The following is a 20226-nucleotide window of genomic DNA, read 5'->3' as shown; positions in this document are numbered from 1 at the left end:
CTGTCGATCGTAATTGGGGAAAGTTGTCGATGATTCACGTTAAGCGTTGAGCTAACTCGAGTTATCCACTTACGCATGAATTAGGCGAGCCCACTGGGACGCGTTAAGGGGAAACCGCGTCGAGAAACCGCACACCTTCTCTAACGGGAAGGGAAAGTTCCTTCGTGTCCTCATCATCATTCGGTTGGAGAGAGATCTCGTTGCCGGGAACTTTCGGGACTAATCGTTATCTCGCACCATCCGGTTGTCTGCTATCACTTTTCACGTCCTCCTCCTCCTCCTGCTGCCCTATTCTATAGAAATGACTGATTCGTTGTACGTGTACTCGATCGGACTTTTTATCTCTCCTTAGGGTGCCTGAAGGTCGAGGACCTCCTCCAGCGGCGAAAATGCGTTCTCGAGCTTGGTAACTCAACTTAAGTAAAGGTTAAATAGGATTTACTCGTTCATGGGAACATAAATGTTACTAAGAGCGTTACGAAATATGACGTCAGAATGTAGCTGTCCGATACGCATATTAATTTAATGAGTACAAATATTTGTGCCATTAATAAAATGCTGTCGTCTCCTAAAGAACGAGAATTTCCATTGAACCTTTAGGTAATTCGAAGTAGAACTCAAACTTTTTGTATATAAGAATTGTCCATTTAATTTCTACGCGTACCTTCTTTTTTTATTTGAAAGAAGTAATTCATGTATGAAAACGTCAAGATTCTCTCCGGAAAGAGATCGAAGTACTTCTTCGTGAAGAAGGAGCTCGGGGCGATGTCGAGTTCAACCGCATCATCTTCTTGCTCCTTTTCCGCACTCCTTGAGGCGATTCGATCGATTCGATCGGGTGAGGGCGACCGGTTGCAAGCAACTGAGCGATGCGATTGATCGAGTTACGGGGGCGACTCAGAGATCCACGATCTCGTTTGTTGAAATCCGGAGACGGGGAACGTGGATTCGCTTTTACGCGGAAAAATCTGTGTCATTCGTTTAACGGAGCCGCGCACTGGCATCCGGCTTTTCCACGGGATTGCAACGTGCGATTCGATTCGCTCCGTGGGCGAATTAATTTTATCCTTCGCTTATCAAGTTGCACGCGCGCTTTAAGACGATTCTCTTCGGAAGAGTGCTCCGGTGAAGCTCAGCTTTCCAAGAAAGTTTGAACGTTGTTGATAGGAGAGTAGCCGCTTTCATTATCTTCTTGTGTCCCTTCGTACACTCGAAAAATTTATTCCCTATGGATGTATATAATATTGAGAGTTTATTTCTTTAAATTCAAGCAAGCTAATTAAAATTTTTTTAAGGAATTAATACGATCTATTTCCAGTCCAATATTAATAATCGCAGCAATAATGATGCATCGAAGATTTATTAATCATTAAAGATAATTATCTAAACTTTAATAAATAATTATTCAAATCGATACACGGAAAAACAATTTTACTAAACTATTTAAAAATTTAACTATTATAGATGCATAGATTTGAAAATAATTTCGTTGGACCATCAAAATAATTACATCAGAATCTCAAGCATGATGAGCTGCAAAAAAATTTTAACATATAGTTTGAGTGTCTACGTAATTATTTGATGATCCAAGAAAGTTATTTTTAGATCTGTATTTAGCTAAATTTTTAGATATTTTAACAAAACCATCTTTTCATAGAGTACAATATAATAATTCGTCTACTTTAAGTGTAGAACCATCAGTCTGCCTCAAGAATTAACGTCTATTCGCTTTGTTTCTAGATTACAATTTTTTTTTCTATTTTCTAATTCTAAAAAAACCGATCAAATGAAGTATGATAAATAAATGATTTGAGTATGATAAATTATGATTGTGGGAATCAATTCATTCTTTTCGTAGAAAGATTTGAACATGTTACATCGAAGGGATTATCACAGAGCTATTTCGTTAATATCAGTCGTGGATTCCTTGATCCACATTGTGGTATTCTGATAGTACGCATTGCATCATACATCAAGGAATACGAATCCGTTTCCGATCGCGTTGCAAAGGAACGTCACGGCCGGCCAGCATCCGTTTTATTGGTTACCATTGGTCTCGATCGTGCGCGTTCCAGTGCATTGACTCGCCATCGGCAAAATTCGACCGTCTAGGCAGCGTTGTTGCGCTCGACCACCGCCGTTGATACGTCCGCCATGGAAATTATCGCGACTATGGCGAATACCGGCATGTGCTTAACAGAGCTTAACTGAGCTTACGACCGGCCTCTCAAAGACCCCGATACTACGAAAACGTATCGCTTCCACGAAAATTCTAAATCCTCATTCAGTGCACGTTGGGATTTTATGTGTTCCGACACCGCCTGCTGATTGCAATTAAGAATTTTTTTTATTTATTCCTCTTTTCTGTAATTCTATTTGCGGTTGAATACGAGACTTTCTATAAAGAAAATAACGTATACTTTATCATAAAATAATGGTGATATATATTTGCTTTATAAATAAACTTCTACGAATTAATAAGAACCATAAGTTAATAAAAGAATTGTGTAGATTTAATTGATTCAAATTTCAAAATTAAGTTATGTATATAGCTAATAATTTTGAAGTAATAATTATAAACTCTCTAAGAGATCTTATAATCTTTTGAACTTCAAGTAATTAAAAATACACATTTTATTAGTAGAAAATAAGGATGAAACGAAAGAAACATGCAATCATCAGATTTATGAAATGTAATCAATGACGCATTGTGTAATTGAGATACATGCATATCGATCGTAATCCCGATTGGACCGTTGATTGCGCAAACGGCAAGGTCCCGTAACGAATCGTTGTACACACTATGGGCACGAATTCTCTCTGTCCCTCCGGCATTGGAGTAACGCATGCAAATCCCTGAACAAATGCGTAATTAACGTGTCCTAAACTGTCGTGAACCAGTTACGGTAAAGTGCTTGTCAACAGAAAGCAGAAAAGAGAAGAGAACGACGTAGGAAGAGTGTAAAATAAAATTTATATTTCTAATAATGTCCTAGGTGTAATCCAAATATTTTTTAATTTTGCTTTGAAGAAAATGCATCAGCTACATAATCGGTCATCTTCGAGGCTGAACTTAAATGAAAATTTGTTAGTGATATATCGGCGATACCATTGGACATGATTAAAGAAAAGGTAGAAAATGGAGAATACAATCGAGAATCATAAGTAAGAAAAAGGAAAGAGAGAGAGGGAATTAAATCAACGAGATGATTTTCAATTCACTCCAACATTCCGCCACCCTTTTCCCTCGTGCATTTCTATCTGTCTCGTAGTCTCATCTCCTGCTATTGTTGCCCCCCGCAGTTTATGCTAATGCCGTGCCACTGAATTTAACGTCTCGCGTGTGCGCTCGTTTGCGTTTCGTGCGTCAGACGCGGATACGCCCACGTGCGTATGAACCTCCGCGGGGGTCGCTTGCAATTAAACCACGGGGGTGAATATCTGAATCAATAATATATCATGGACATTATAATTGTAGCAGGACATTGTTAGACATTATTGTTACATCAGTATTGTTTAATGTAGCGATGACGTAATTACCATTATTTCGTTATTCAAAGAGAATACAGGAACATGAAAATATATTTGAAATTAAACAGCTTTTCTATTTTCTTTTATCCGCATGTTTCTATTTATGCCTAGTCTTTTAATGTCTTGATATTAAAATTTTTCAAATATTTATGAAAAAAAATTCTAGTTGAAAATGGATTAATCAGAATTTTCTGGTAAAATTTATTAGAATTTTTATTTTTACCAGAATAATAAATCAGAATTCTAGTTATTTCAACTAGAATTTTAGTAGATTTAACCAGAAAATTCTGATTTGACTATTTTCTATCAGAATTACTTATTTAATCCAATCAGACCATTTTTCTCAGTGCTTCTCTTTGTGTATTTTTTATATATAGAAAAATAAAAAATATACTCTTTCTAGCCAGATAATCAATATTTCTAGACAATTTACCATTTTTTTGCTAACAAGCATCCCGAATAGCGAAACAAAGGTATAATCTATAGAGAACGTCTCCCTCTATCTCTGTCTCTGTTTTTGCATCCCCAAAGTATTCAATTCATAACGCGACGTGTATTATTCGTGCGCGCACACGCGTACGTATATGCATATATACGTATTCGGAAACATATACCTTCGGTAATATAATATGTATACATGTTTCCCTGCACTCAGACTGCGAGATCGCATTACGTGATATCGATTGTATCCAGTGCGAAGCGAAGGGAGCCTCCTTTTTCTATTTCTCCCATTCAACTCCACCGTCTGTCTCTTCCCCATGTCATCCCCCTTTTTTTATGCATGCTCGAGCTTCGTTAGCGGTCGCACGCTAATTAATCGGAACGTTGCCTGATCAAGATGCCGAACGATACCTTCGTAGCACGCGGATTAAAAGAGTGGAGGAGAGAGAGAGCAACTCCGAAACTCATCCGGTCGCCAACGCAATCTAGGCATCTTCGGTTCACCAACAAGATTGGCCTTCAGATACCACTATACTTGTATATGCTGTATCCACCCCCGTGGCGGCCGATTAGGGCAACGATTATGTGTATAAGCCTCTGGAGAGAACCTTGTCCGAAAATCCGAGATTATCTGGAGTTTCTAACAAGACAGGCGCGTGCTCGCAATTTCTTTACCACTAATATCGTTTTTAATAGAATAATGTACAATTAATCGCAGCATTGCAATAACTCAATCAAAGTTGTAGTACATTTTAATTATTTTTCAAATTGGATATTTATTTCCCGGGTGTTACAACTAACAGATATTCTGCTTCGATGAGAATAAATAAGAATGATACGAGGAACTCAAGATTAATTCGGCGTACGTCACGTTTCATGCTGAAGAAACATTTTTACATTCGTGAACGAGCTTACTGCGTGCGAATTACGCATCGGCGAGCCGATAGCGGGTGCGACGAACGAACCGTTGAAAACGTTCCTTTTTATTCTTTTCTTTTTTTCTATTCTACGAGACGAGCAATTTCAACGGGAGCAGATGACGTCTATCCAATAATGCACACATCGCCTAGCTGGCCGGCCGATAGGCGACCGGCGGCGCCGAAGAACAGTAGCCGCTCACCGATCCATAAACAATCCCGCGATGTTATCGCTTCTCCACTCTTGTGCACGACAGCGAAGGGAATCCTCGAACGAGAATCGATCGATCCTCGCGCCATTCTGTCGCTACACGCTTGTGTGCGTACATGCGTCGAACAGACTCCGTTTAATTGATATATCGTTGTCTGATCGGAGAACGCTATCTCTCAACTTCATCTGATGGTACACCGGCAAAAATATACACGCGACATCGAGTACATTTCGCAAATAGTCGAAGTTGCCTTCACGAGTCGCGGCGAACAGGAAAAATAGAGGTTTCTCTCGATTCCTTTGCGCTAAACATCTTATTATCACTTGTCGCGATCGCAGAATATCTACTTTAACTTTCCGCCTGCAATCATATTTGCCCGATCAGAGAACGCTATCTCTCAACTTCATCTGATGATGCACGGCGAAAATATACACGCGACACCGAGTACATTTCGCAAATAGTCGAAGTTGCCTTCACGAGTCGCGAAGAACAGGAAAGGCAGAGGATTCCGTAATGCTAAATATCTATTATCACTTGTTGCGATCGCAATATATTATATATATTAATCCTTCGTCTGCAATCATATTTTTATTCCCTTCGTCTGCAATCTGAGTCTTTTTTTTGTCCAGCCCAGTTTTTTATTGTTCTAGACTTTCAAAAAGTCTAGAAAAACTCAGAGTTACTTTTCAACGTCTCTATTACCAAATATATCGGAATGATACCTTCTTTTATTTTGGAGAAATTTGAGAATAAAATTTCACTTATACTCTAAAAAACTGAGAGTTAAATTTCTGTTGAAGAGAATGCGCTGCCAATGCGCTTAATTTGTATGTTATATCGCATAAAGTTGATTAATGCTAATTTTATAAAGTAATAATATTTCTAAATACTTAACAAAGTAAAAAATCGATTTTAAACATCCCAAATTCATCACGAAATAAAGCTAATTGGATATTCTATATAGATATATGGAGCTCGAACATCCAAGCCTAAATATACCGTCGCGTATCCCTTTCCCGTCGCTGCTATCCGCTTCCGTAACCAGAGAACTTTCACCCTCTCTTATGATGCAGTTCCGTCCGATTACGATCGTTGTTACGTTCATTGCGCTACGCGCGCGGCTTTCCACAAGGAACCCATTAATTGGATCTGGCGTCGGGTTACTCGAGCTTCGATTCGCCCTATGTACCACCGCGTAAATCCGGAAACTCGTATGCGCTGCCCATACCCGACTTTGGCGGTGTCGCTCTTTCCTGTTCACGAAATACATCCACAGAATGACCACGGAAAATACAACGTATCTCTGAATATGAAAATTCCAATTTCATAAAGCCGTCTCTCATCATTTAATATTCATAAATCTATTTTAGGTAACGGGTACTAATTTACGTTGTCCAAATATTCACTTTATTCTTAAGAGAAATCGCAAAATTAATTTAATATCTACAATAACACGAACAAGAAGTCACACATGTACATAAATTAATTTATGATACGTGATGAATTATTCGATAATTGCCCTGTTTAATCTCGTGAGCGTGATTGTGATCACGTAATTTACCAAAAACGTATCTAGAATATTATTCTCGTGTACGTTTTACCGCGGGCGGCGTGGGGAGTATCGTGGTGAACCGCATGCAGCTGCAAGTGCAACCACATTGTGCGTCACTGACACGGTGCATCGCGCAATCCGCTTTCTCTTCGCAGCGGCAGAGTGATATTCGGTGACTTTTCCACTTCTCTTCTCCACTATTTTCCGTTACCTCTCACGTAGAAATCACCTCCGCTCTCAATTTTCAAGAATTCGAGCGCAAATTTTGTTTCTCTTCCTTGCCTTTTCCGGAGTCTATTTTCCTGGTGAGAATGACATAATACATCACGGCATGCTATCGGTATTTATTTTCCGAATTTTACCGCGCCAGGAAAATGGGGAAGGGAAAGATGAAGAGAGGTGATCACTTAGAGGAAGGGGGATTCTCTTACTGACGCTAGTCTCTCAACTGAATCCATTAGCCAACGCCATTAATATCACGGTAATGATGAGCGATGAGCCACCGCGCGGAGGACGAAGCGGATCAGAAGAGGACGAGCTTAGAGAGAGAGAGAGAGAAGGAGCAAGCATTAAAAGGGAAAGATGAATAGATAGATAGATAGGTAGATCGATAGACAGGTAAATAGGTAGACGTTACATTATGAGGGATATAAAAAAGAAAAATTTTTTCTTATAAAATAAGAAATCAGCATAACGAATATATAAAAAATGATTAAATTAAATCAGTAATTAATAATTAACTGTGAGAGAGAATAGTTATTAAGTGATTATATTGCGGAACTATAACCAGCAATTTTCTTTATCAAGATTATCAAGATATGTAAGATTAGGCGACAGGCGAGCGTGGTATATTGCACATAGCATCCAGCAACATAATAAGGCAGTAAAATTTTAAATGCGAGCGTAAAGACTTTTACGTTCGTTGTATAAGCGGGCAAATTTCAATACCAATTCAAATTTTAATTAAAATTTAAATTCGCAGAAAAAGAAAAAGAAACAGAGAAATCATGATGGAGGCAAAAGGGTACTAACACATCCGCACTTCCACAATCGTTGTCGTATAGGTGGCACGTGTATTATATATGTGCTTACAGGGGCTTTGATAAATGCTGCTTTGCTTGGCCCACTGCCAAATAGCATGCCGCACAATGTATCTCATCGCTCGTGTATTCCTCATCGCGCCTTTCATGAGATACGCTCGTGTCGCGGTGTATTAAACCTTTACACACGCTAAATATTATCGGTTAGCAACGATTAAAAGCCGACTACTCGGCCGGCTATTATAGCGCTTCAATTATTTAATATCACGAGAGTTGCCAGAGATAATCCGAGATTTTTTCTCGTTTCGAGAAGGTGCATTAGAGACATGTGTATATCTGCAAAAGTAAATAATAAATCTTATAATTCCTCTAATGATTCATATAATTAAATATTGATCTTGAAACAAATAAAAATTCTTTCTGTCAATTTTCAATTAACTGACGATCCGGCTCGCAAATTATTTGCGATACGCCAACTTCGTCGAAGGACCAAATTAAGGTTCGATTTTCGCTCTCCCTCAGCCAAGAGAAATAATTAAGCGCTCTTTCATAACGATCATTACTCAGGCTCGTTCATTCATCATTCGACCTCGCATTGAATATGTTCATCTTGGCGAACTCTAATGTTACGAATGAGTTTTATGAACCTTGCAAACTTCCAGTCGAGCAAAGAAAATGTTTTCAAGGATGAGATCCTTCCTTCAGATGAGGGAAGTTCCTGTCCACGTGGCCTTTGATAGATATTTCCTTCCTTTATGACGCTCCAAATAACGTAGCAGGTTATCTATCACATTCCGCACTGTGTATTGTATCCCGCGTCCCTCTTTAGCAAGAGACTTATCAGTTATGTTTTTAACCAATCCTCCAACCAACTAGCACCCAACCATACCTCTTTCAGGGTGTCGCCAGGTAAATGAGAATTTCGCTCTTACAATGCTTCTCGCGATCGATACGTCGAGGGACCGAGAATAGAAACGGTGGCGGATCCGATCTGGCTGATCGGAAGTATCTTTCATTCCCGAGAACCCATCCTTTTTCCGTGAAAATCACTTTCCCTTTTTCGCAAGCGGTCCACGTAACACACTGAGGAAAGCAGCCCACCCCTCTCCCTCAATGCGCTCCCTTTCCTTTCCTTGCGTTCATCATACCCGGCACGTGTGCCCAGGCACTTCCCGGCGTACCTACGTGCCTCTTATGAAGAATCCAGTCACAATGGCGGAGGGGTTGGAGATTCCGATACGAATTTCCGGCGTTCCGCTACGCCGCCGTCGCCGATATCGAATATACCCAGTTCGAGAAACGAGGAATTTCAGCCGCGAAATTCTCCACCTCCTGTGCCTCCCTTATCTTTCATACCTCCCCGCGCAGAGACATAAATGAGAGTTATGGTAGTATTTCACATAGTTATCGATATGAAGGATCCACGATTGATCCCCCGGATCAGCCTTTTCGCCTCCCTCCTTCTTCGTCGTAACTACCTCGAATGAGATCATCCGCAAAGGGTATCAAGTCTGAAAGTCTTCTTATGGGATATTGAGAAAAATGAATTTTTAAATCATTAATCTTTAATAAAATTCCAGGAAATTAATTCTTGAATTTTTTATAAGGGCTTAATTAACCGTTTTAAGTTTCTATTAAACTATATCAGGTTTTCGTCGTTACACGGAAAAGATGGTTTTGCTATAGCTAAAGTTTTAGCTAGATTTAGAAAATTTGAAAATAATTTTGTTGGACTATCAAAATAATTATGTAGGACGCTCGAACTGATTGCTAGAATATCTAAAAACTTTGTGCAATAATTATTTTAATGGTCCAACAAAATTATTTTCAAATTTGCATCTGGCTAAATTTTTAGATACTTCAACAAAATTGTTCTTTCCTTGTATGCATTGTATTATAAAATGGCTCACGTTAATTATAAATTATTTTGAGAAATTACTTTAATATGTGAAGATCGTGGCTACAAAAATGATTCACCAACATTTCTTTGTAAAAGCATTAAGTTATTTTCCCTGTAAATACAGCATAGATATGGTTTAATGCTTGGCTCAACTATGGCTGAGCAGTCTTGGCGCTTTAAATATTAAATGCCACAAATATAAAGATAGCGATAAATAATACTACGTATACAGGAATAAACTAGAAATAAAAGCGGAGGTGTGTGAGTAATAATTCACGTTGTTGCGCAAATGGCGGTTAACGTGCAGGTTTCCCTTCATGTTCAGGGTAAAAGCACGTCTTCACGACGATGGCAGCACAAAGCTGCTCGCTGTCTCGATTAAGTCTGTTGGAATGAACGAATGAAGCTGTTTCCACGGCGATTAATTCGCCTCTTCCGGTATTATCGCACCCGCGACGACCGCATAATAATACGGCGGCGTCGCATAATACCATACTGCGCGACGCCGTTTTTGCAACTCTCTTCGGTGAGAAAATGAGAAAATTTATATCCGCGATCTCATTATCGGTCATCGTCGACAAAACCGGTTTGCCCAGTCACCTCAGAGTGTCGAAATCCGTTCGACAAATAGATAATTAAAAACTCGGCATAAAACTATTCTCACAACTATTCTATGATTCTACAAGGAAAGAACGGTTTTGCTAAAAGTATCTAAAAGTTTAATTAGATACAGATTTGAAAATAATTTTGTTGAATCATTAAAATAATTATGTAGAACGCTCGAGCTGATGGTTGCTAGAATATCAAAATTATTTGTAGCATTTCTCATTATATACTTGAGTTTCCTACATAATTATTTTAATAGTTCAAAATTATTTTCAGATCTGTATCTAGATCAATTTTTAGATGTTTTAGCAAAATTCTTTCTCGTGTACAATATAAATATCCGTGCTATATATTGCAATACATTCGATAAAATAAACAAGTCTTCATAAATAGCTTATATAATAATATTGTTTACAAAATAGACATAGATATTTTTAAGCTCCTCGAATATGTTATAACGATGTTTCTTTCTTTTCAGATGATCGACGCTTCCTATCATACAAACCCGTCGTTGCAAAGCACTGCCCTAATCATCACCTGTGCGGTGGTCCTTCTACTAATGGCCGCGATTGTGTCCGTCGTTTTCTGGAAGTAAGTAGATTTCTCTGTTATCGTTTTCTCTTACCAGTCAGACGATATCATACAATACCAACAAGTATGGCGATACGGTAAAAATCTCTGCAGCGAAGTCCTCGAGCTTTCAATGGTCGTTTCTCACAATAAAACGTCCGTTTCTTTCACGCTGTGACATCGTGCAGCCTCGTGTTTTCGAGATTCGAGGTCATTCAGCATGTAACCGTATTTTAAGGAATTGAGAGCACAGGCCACCTTCGGATTCTTACGCGACTCGAAGAAATAGAAAGGGACGACCACATGGGGAGCGAATAAGGGTGAGGTGTGGGGATATGAGAGAGAGCGTTACCGATTGCTACAAAATTAACCAAACATAGAACAACGAGCTAGGAACGAGGAAACGAGCATTTGAGCATCCATCGGTTTGTTCTCGACAGCGCCCCGGTTGTTCTGCTTCCTCGTACTGGATGATGATCTATGGCGCGGTAAGCCGCACCAAGGGGGAGCTTTAGGTCTATTCGGAAAATGTTACGTCACGGGTACCATAGTCGATGGTCAAAATGTCAGCTATCGATTTTTGATTTAGTGAAGTCTCTGTTTCCTTCAAGAATGCACTCATTCTGTCAAAAATCTGTTTCTTTAAAAAATGCACTCATTCTGTCAAAAGTAATATAGTAGTTCGTTTGAATAGTATTATGTAATATGTTACTTTACAATCTTTTCAATTATTGTAAGAAAGATTTACAGTTTGCTCCCTAAATGTTTCTTTCAAGAATGCACTCATTCTGTCAAAAATAATATAGTGATTTGTTTGAATAGCATTATGTAATATGTTACTTTACAATTTTTGCAATTATTGTTAGAAAGATTTAAAGCTTAAATGTTTCTTTCAAAAATGCGCTCATTCTGTCAAAAATAATATAGTACGTGATCTGTTTGAATAACGTTACACAATATGTTACTTTACAATTTTGCAATTATTGTTAAAAAGATTTAAAGCTTGTTCCTTAAATGTTTCTTTCAAAAATGCGCTTATTTTATCAAAAATAATATAGTAGTCTATTTGAAGAACCTTATATGCTATGTTACTTTATAATTTTTGTTAGAAAGATTAAAATCTTGCTTCCTAAATGTCAAATAGGACGGTTTTGCTAAAAATTTTTCTTGTATATGTAACGTAATGTACATATTTTTGTTTTATTGCATGAAAAGAACGATTTTGTTGAAGTATCTAAAATTTTTTTTTAGACTTTAGTTAGATAAAAACTTTAGTTAGATACAGATCTGAAAATTTTGTTAGATCATCAAAATTATATAAGACATTCAAACTAATTGCTGGAACGTCAAAATTTTTTGCAGCATTGCTCATCGTGTTTAACGTTCCTACATAATTATTTTGATGATCCAACAAAATTATCTTCAGATCTGTATCTGGCTAAATTTTTAGATGCTTCAACAAAATCGTTTTTTCTATGCAATAAAATCAATATGTACACGTTAAATGTAAAATAGATACTTGAGTAAATGAATCGGTCTTAAGAAACTTAAAAGCAGTTCTCACAGAATTTTCACATAGCTACATAGTGGCCTTACGTAGTCAATTGAGTTTTTATGATACGATTATGTAATTTTCCCACTTTTCTGATAGTGAGCGAAGCGATCGAGAGCACGTAGATGAGAACGTTGCTCTTGAGCGTATCCTAAATTACCCGAAAATGGAGCACCCGAAGATGCGGCGAGAAAGCCTGCCACTTTAATTAATACCTAACCATGTTTCCGACAGCCTGTGGCTCTGGTTCCCATATCGTACACCGAGATCTAGGTCGCGGTGAGATTAGATGATGACTTCGTAATTAACGAGGATGCCATCTTGCGCTCTCGCGAAAAAAAGGCGACCGCGCGTAATATCGTTATATATAACAATTAGTAGAGATGACGTTGCATAATAAGTAAAACGCCACGGTTATTTCTCCATTTGAACTTTCGCCTGGAATTTTTATCTGTGCCATCTTGAGATACAAGCAGCGAGGAAGGAAATAGGGCGACGTCGTCGCACTAATGGGCCCTAAATTAGCCAAAAACAAAGCTTCGCCTGGTTTCACCACTACTACAGTCTGCCGCAGACAACGTCGGTTCTTGCTCGCAGTACCGCGTGCTGATCTACAAACAACCATAGTAGGTAATTTATTTAGAGCACAGCGGTAACCGAGAACTTTTCGACCGTTCTCTGCCGAAATTTTAGAAATTCGCACGATATGTTTCGCTCCGTTCTTTCAGACACAGGATTTGTCTCGTCGCTCGTCCTTTGAAAATTTTAGAAATTGGAGCGTACTTTTCTTCTTTGCAAATACATGACACTTTAGAAATATATGGGACAACTTAGAAATTGTCTCACAAGCATTTCGACCTTTGCCATGGAGTCTCAACGAGAGAACAGTACGCCTAATTGGCATTCCAGTGAGTCCTAAATTAAAGCAGAAATAGGCCATTCCTGAAATGGGCGTACGCCCAGGCGCTGTTACGTACCGCCGACAGCGGAACAACGCGCCAGTAATTTGTGACACGGTGGCTCATGCTAGTCGGCACGGTTTCGTGGATCCGCGGGACACGGGAAAATACATTTACCGACGTCCGGGGTAGCTTACTTGGGAGATTTACGGACATAGCCGCAGGCGAAAGCTCCTTTGCGCCGCCGTTGTCGCACGTTGATTGGACGCGCGGTAAAAAATGGAGCGACTCGATAAGACGAATAGGAGACGCGTGGAGAAGTTGACAATCCGAAGGGCGGGACTTTCCTGCACGCTTTCAAATGCTATACTTTTTCGTACGAGAAACCATGCGATTTTTTTTCACAATTGTGACTTCCTTGCCGAACCAGCCGCTTGTCGTTCTTTTCAATTCTCTCTAATAAATTCAAACGACGGAAACTCATTCTTCATTTAATCTTGAACAGAATAAGAAAACAGTGCGTCGCAATTCTTTATAAAAGCAAAAAGGTTCTAAAGACCTACGCAAGGAATTTACGGAACGAAGATAACGTCAGCGACGTGAAATTTCCTGTGCATGAACGAAGACACGGACGTCCGTCCAATCATATCGGTTAATATTTGTCTTGCACGCTCCGCTTGTAATCTTAAACACATCTCTCGCCTAACTGGTTCTGTCCGATCGTCCACGTCATCCGATCTCTGGATCATTCGAACGGATTGTTAACCCACGATTAATTCTCCGCTAATGAGCAGTGAATCCACGCCTCTCGTGGCTCTATCTGATGATCGATCGATGAACATCGGGTCAGAAAACGCCGGTCGAGAGGACAATTTTGGGCAACACAGTGCCTCGCATTGACGACTGAACGCGGTTCTATGGTAGCGACCCTCGAAGGCACACTCGTCGCGACAACGGCGGCCCTGTTTTCGCGCGTTTTATCGTTATGCCTGGTCATTATCGACACAACCATGCCGCTAGTATCTCAAGTGTTACCGGTTCCCCATATTCGCGCTTTGTGGGTGGTTATCGTAAGTACGACTCATGCTGAACACTCGTATGCCGGAGCGAATTAGGCTCGACCACAAAATTAGATATCTGATAGAGGGGAGTGTCGAGTACTTTTCTTTGGTTACAAGTTGTTCATGAAAATGGCATTATAAAGCGTCAGTCTTTATGTTATGTTAGAATCTGGATCATATATATTTGTTTAATTTACTCAAAAAATGGAAGAGAAACATTGAGATTTTATAATTCTAATATTTTTTAAAAGAGATAGTCCCCGAAATAATTAAAAAGAAAGTACATATCTTTGTTTTAAATAAATAAGGGCTCTATAAAAAGATTTAAAAGGTGAAACATGGAGTAGTTATATAAATAAATATATATAAAATTGATAATTTTAAAAACAAAATCAAATGTATTCTTTAAAATATTAATAATATTAAATATATTCTACTCTTTTATAAATTTCTTTTCAATTATTAAAAATATAGAACTGAACCCAATAATCGGTTTCCATATGGTTCCTATGGAGAGTTCCCGTGTTGCGAAAAATCGGCGAAGTTTCTCTACCATTCGAGACAATCGTGACTCTGTTTTCGCGTTTATCGTAATGGCTGTGGTCCATTATCGAGCGTGACGTCTCGAGTGTTGCGGCGTCTCGCGGCTCGTTGCTTTGTGGGTGGCATCGGCCTCCTTTTCTCGGCATTTCTCTGCGCTGTTTCGCACGCTCTCGCGGTTCCTCTCTGTCCTCGTGTTGGTCGTCGGTTCTCCATATTATTGCGGATCTCTCGGTGTTTGTTCCTACGAAGCGCAGAACCGTAACCATTATGCCTGAGTGAACGCGATTTAAGTTTAAGATTAAATCTAAATTTAAGATCTAAATTTAAGATGACAGTCTCTTTTACGAGAGCTTTATTTAAAGTCGAATATTTATTGTATAAGAAAATTTTTACATAGAGAAATTAATTATGAACGTAGATCTCGTATTAAATATTTTTATCTCATCTTGTTTATATTTTTTTATGTATATAAAGAATGTGAAAATATATATTTAATTCATCGTTACTTGATGAATTAATACCAGAGAAACTTAATTTGCGGCATTGTTATACGATAGAAAATTTTATTTTTCTTTTGATAGTTTATTAACATTATTTATACAATACTTCGTTTTTAAATAGGAAGGCAGTAAATCTAGTTTTTCGCCATAAGAATCAGCAACTTTAGCCACGGCACTGCGCACACAATCAGAACGCGGAGAACCGACACGGTCGCGTGTAGTTTGTATGCTAATCAGAGTCGTGTTCTCTTCCCATCCGTACATCCTCACCGCTATCTTCGTCCACCATTGCGGTCTCTACTATCGTCAATTCTATTTTCTATCCCGTCTTAACTTCGCGCATTCACACTCTTGTTCAGTGCCACGTTTAGCACCGAATGCGGATATCCGATCCCGAGTTTTATTTAAAGATACTGAGATCGTGTAGCGTTCGACGTAATCGAGAAACGAAAAGCGAATAGCCACATTTACCGTCGAATATGTGCAAATGCAAGTCCTAACCTTAAACATTTACATCGCAAATTTGGCGTTAATTTATTGAACATTTTTATCGCAATCCATTGTTTATCGAATTAATAGTAAAATTATTAGAAGTATGATTATATTATGTAATAATAATAATCCCATTTAATCCTAGAGAGCGTTATCAATGTGTTGAGTGATTGTATGTTGTCGATAAATTTACGTACAAACGAAATAGGCCTCTCTTAATTAATATAAGTAATACTTACAAGTTATATTCATATATTTTACTCTTTTAATAACAAAATATTTATAATCTAGATTTTTATAAATATAAATAACCTAACTAATTTAAAAGGAAAGAAAAGATAGGCACATTATGATGATGATATGAAATATGTTGTCCAGTTGTTTGTCTCTTCATACACTTAAATAAAATGTGTAATAGAACAAAATAACAACAAAACTGCTTAAAAATTGAAATTACTTATCATGTTCTTTGTTATAACACTGATCACTGGGAGTCTAAACTGATATACGTAACGGGGTGAATTTTTAAAAGCTTGTCGTAGCTTATCCTAGCTTTTAGCATGGCAGATTGGACCTCTTAATGGCCACTAAAGGCATAGCTTAGCACTCAATGACCTCGTTCACTTGTACGTAAAATTTACGTACTGATGCTACAGTCTAGGATTAACGCTTTAAAAGCAATTCTTTAGGATCAGTATTATTTTTCTATGACATACGGTCATCGTAAAAATATTAGAAAACTATTTTGAGTAAAAAAGATGCTCGTAAAATGGCACGTTTCAAAGCCGCACATATCAAACAAAATGTAATTTGGTAAAACTGGGAAATCCGGTTTATCAACGTTTTCCTGCGTAGAATAACGTCACCCACTGTGGATCTTAGCGGAAGAGACGAATTGCGGAGAGAAAGAGAGAGAGAAAACGGAAACGAACGCGGGCGCCCGTTTCTCTCGTGAGCGCTTCCTCACCGGCTCTTTTCCCGTTTCCTCCATTTCCCGGCCGCCTTACTGCGCTTTGTCTCCATAAGCCACATTCGGGTCACCGGCACGACGAGGTTGCTTTAACGATCTGCATTGCATGAGCGTTTCGCCCTCTGGTACTCCGTTCGTCTATCTTTATGGAGAATGTCGGTGTCAAACTGAGAACGTGAGACATTTTCAGCGACGTGAGAGATTTTTAAAATGTTTAACAGAAAACAGTACGATCACACAAAAATAATACAAAAATCTTAATTTGGGAATTTCAAACATTAATTACATTAAAACATAATAAAAAAAATAATAAATTTTTTTTAAAAAGAAACAAAATTTTTTAAAAATTTTGTAAAATATTACAAGAAACTGAATCTGGTAGTATCTCATTTTGGTATCTTTTGTACCTCAATCGAATTTATTTTTTAAATACACGTATTGTTTCTTAAATCTATTGTATGTAAATAATGTTTAAAAAAATTAAGAACGTCTATTTAAAAGCAAGTAAGAAAATTAATTCAAATTTTGATCAGAATCAAGTCCAAAGTTGTATCTCATAAATTCCAAATGTCCTGTTTAATATTCATTAAAGACGAAAACAAAGATATTAAATAGGAGAATGAAAGCTGATAAATTTGGCAACCGCTGTTTTCTTTGAAGAATCCTTTTTGCCTCTCTTATCTTATCCTTTCAATTCTTTTTCGTGACACAGTTCCTGATTCGTATATGACGGTTGACAAACAACCCATAGTTATTTTTATATAACAAACAAACGAATCGGACGATCGGCTCTTTACCTTGTTTATGCCTTCAGTCCATTCCCAGGAAATCCGATAGCTGTTTCTCAAGTAACGTTCCAACGAAATTGCGACGTCGCGTCGCAATGACGATGGCGAGTAAACATGTAAGAGCAATGTAATAAACAGGCGAATTAAAAAGCCGCGACGAAGAATCAGGTCAATGTAAAATTGAATTCTTAATTCGCGAAATCATAGCCTGGTACTAAAACTTTTAAATCCCTCTGCATTCTTCTTTTTTTCTTCTAAAGAATTAAATAGAATTCTCCTGTTGAAACAGAAGGGGAATTATAACGAAACAACCGGAAATTAAAGAGTTAAAATTTCAGTATCAAAGAAAGTAAAATATCGTACCGGAAATGCTCTCTTTTAGCCAGAAAAAAGATCAACCGAATTAAGTTCCTTCAGTCGTATAGTTTCTTTTTTTTTTAATTTTATCTTTTCTTACGGCGATAATAAGTTCCGTTCTTATCACCTGACATTTCCGCACTTATATCTCTTTTTTAACCTGTTCGGGCTCTTTATTCTCTCGATAGCTAAATATGCTTTTGTATGTGGATTGCACAAATAGTAAACATATTTTTCCCACGGGGAATTTTCACGAAGCACATTCACACATATATGACTATATGGAAAACAGCAATTAGGTAGAGTGGATGCAGTCTCGCTACACTTAGACGTCACTACTTTGACACAACATGCGCCTTTCTTCGTCTACGTCTTCGCTGTTGCAGTCATTGCTTGTTAACACCGCGTCTCCGGGTGTCTTAAAAAATATATACGACCGGTCCTCCTTTTCCCTGACATCCCTTTCCCTCCCTTTCGCAACACGACAAGACATCTGCAAGAAGGGTGCGCACAAGAAAATCGCGGGATGCACTTACGGATATTACCGGGAACACCGACGGGAAGATTGCCAGACATGGCTGCTGGGATCATTAGAATTAAACCTTCGCGTGTAGCAAAAGGGGGGGCACGAAGGCGTGAAATTTAAGTGCCGGATCTACGAAATCTCAAGTACATGTACATACAACGTAGATAATTCAACATCTAGAGATTGAATTTTATTACAATTCTATAGATTAGTAAGATATTTAATTATTAAAATGAAATTCTATATTGACATTGTGGATAGGCTGCTGCAACCAAAAATTGGCTGCTGTAACCAATTAAAAATGCTATGCCATATTTTACCATCTAATTTGCTGCAGCAGCCAATCTTTTCTTTCAGTAGATATCATCTTATTATAAAAATTTGTAGAATATCCCCTCTTAAAATTATGAAAAAATTGTTACGACATTCGTAAAAATCTCATGAAGATATCTCTTGATATACATATTTAAACAAAAGAGAAGATAAAGAACCTTGGATTTACTTAAGCTTAATCTGAAAAGAGAAAATTCTGTCTGATTTTGAGAGAGAGAAATTTTTGTTTTCTCACAATTGCAGTACGTTCTTTAATTCTGCAACGAATGAAACTTATGAGAACTTTCGGTCAGTTCAAAGACAATAACGTTCTTGAATAGAATCTCCGTGGAACGTCTTCGTGAATAAATCTCTTTCGACTTCGCACACTTCGGACACAGGGATCGCTGCCGTTTTAATTTTGCATTCGCTGGCGCGCAGGTGAAACCAACAACAATACGACATAGCGAAGTAGCTCTGATACCAAAGAAAAATAATACGGTAAGGTAAGACCTGCAAGATAAATCGAACATCGCTCGAGAATGCTCGCTTCGTTGAATATCTTGTGATAATGGTTGTAGAAGCTCTTTTCTCCTTTAAAATATTTGACGTCGTTGCTCCATATATAAGTAACTCACTGTTACTGATTCTTTTATTAAAGTAATGCAGCGTAGTAAACTACTTTATAATTTCACAATGGTTCGATTGTCCTTCCGTCCAATTGTTCATCTGCAAAATTTCTCAAAAATAGCTTGACTTTTTCAAATTCCGACTTCGGTAATAGATACCCAAGGACGTTAGTTCAATCGAGACAGAATATAAGTCAAACCAGTTGAGGTTAAAGTCAATGGCTTCAGCAGAAAAAGCAATTTTGCAATAGCTGTAAAATTCTTTAATATGTTTGGTTTATACAATTAGATCCAGTGAGAAGCTAAGGCAAAATATCACATTATTGAATCGTATAACACTTGCAAAGCTGCTTTATTTGCTGGACGCAGCCATTGAGATTTTCAGTAAAGAGCAAATCAAATGACTTAATTTTTTAAAATTCTGATTCCCTGTAATACTTTATTGCAACGATTTATTAGTTACAGAATTATGTACAGATCTTTTAACGTTATTGATTAGCTTATTTTAGAGACACTTGTACAAACTCTCGCGAGTAATCAGGATGCTATTGTATGCGGCGATCGAGGAACGAACGGTTGCTGATGCAACGCTTTGCAATGCGTTGCATGCGATATCGCTTGTGTTATATGCGACGCTGCAATTTCATCTGCGATTCGACGAATTATCGGGGGGCGCGACACTGGCGATGCAAGGACAGGGATGCGATACGAGGGCGCGAGAGGGCACACAGCCACTGATTCACGTTCGTTGTTTCTACATACGTAGTCAGAAGGGACAGTCCGGCCCGGTCTATGGATAATTTAACTCACAGTGTGGGCCTGAATGGG

At 38.2% G+C, this 20226-nt stretch overlaps 1 protein-coding gene across 1 annotated transcript in view; it reads left to right on the top strand.

Annotated features, from left to right (window-relative positions):
- pxb (putative Hedgehog signaling attenuator pxb) overlaps positions 1-20226 on the top strand; it is a 111599-nt gene that overhangs the window by 52222 nt on the left and 39151 nt on the right. The window contains exon 3 of the mRNA XM_018444651.1: positions 10678-10790. Coding sequence (XP_018300153.1) covers positions 10678-10790 — 113 coding nt within the window. The remainder of the gene's footprint in view (positions 1-10677; positions 10791-20226) is intronic.

The sequence above is a fragment of the Mycetomoellerius zeteki genome, unplaced genomic scaffold (genome assembly GCF_001594055.1).
Source record: "Mycetomoellerius zeteki isolate Tzet28-1 unplaced genomic scaffold, Tzet1.0 scaffold151, whole genome shotgun sequence".
Classification (NCBI taxonomy): domain Eukaryota; kingdom Metazoa; phylum Arthropoda; class Insecta; order Hymenoptera; family Formicidae; genus Mycetomoellerius; species Mycetomoellerius zeteki.
Note: the sequence above shows the minus strand (reverse complement) of the source record. Positions and strands in the feature narration are given on the sequence as shown.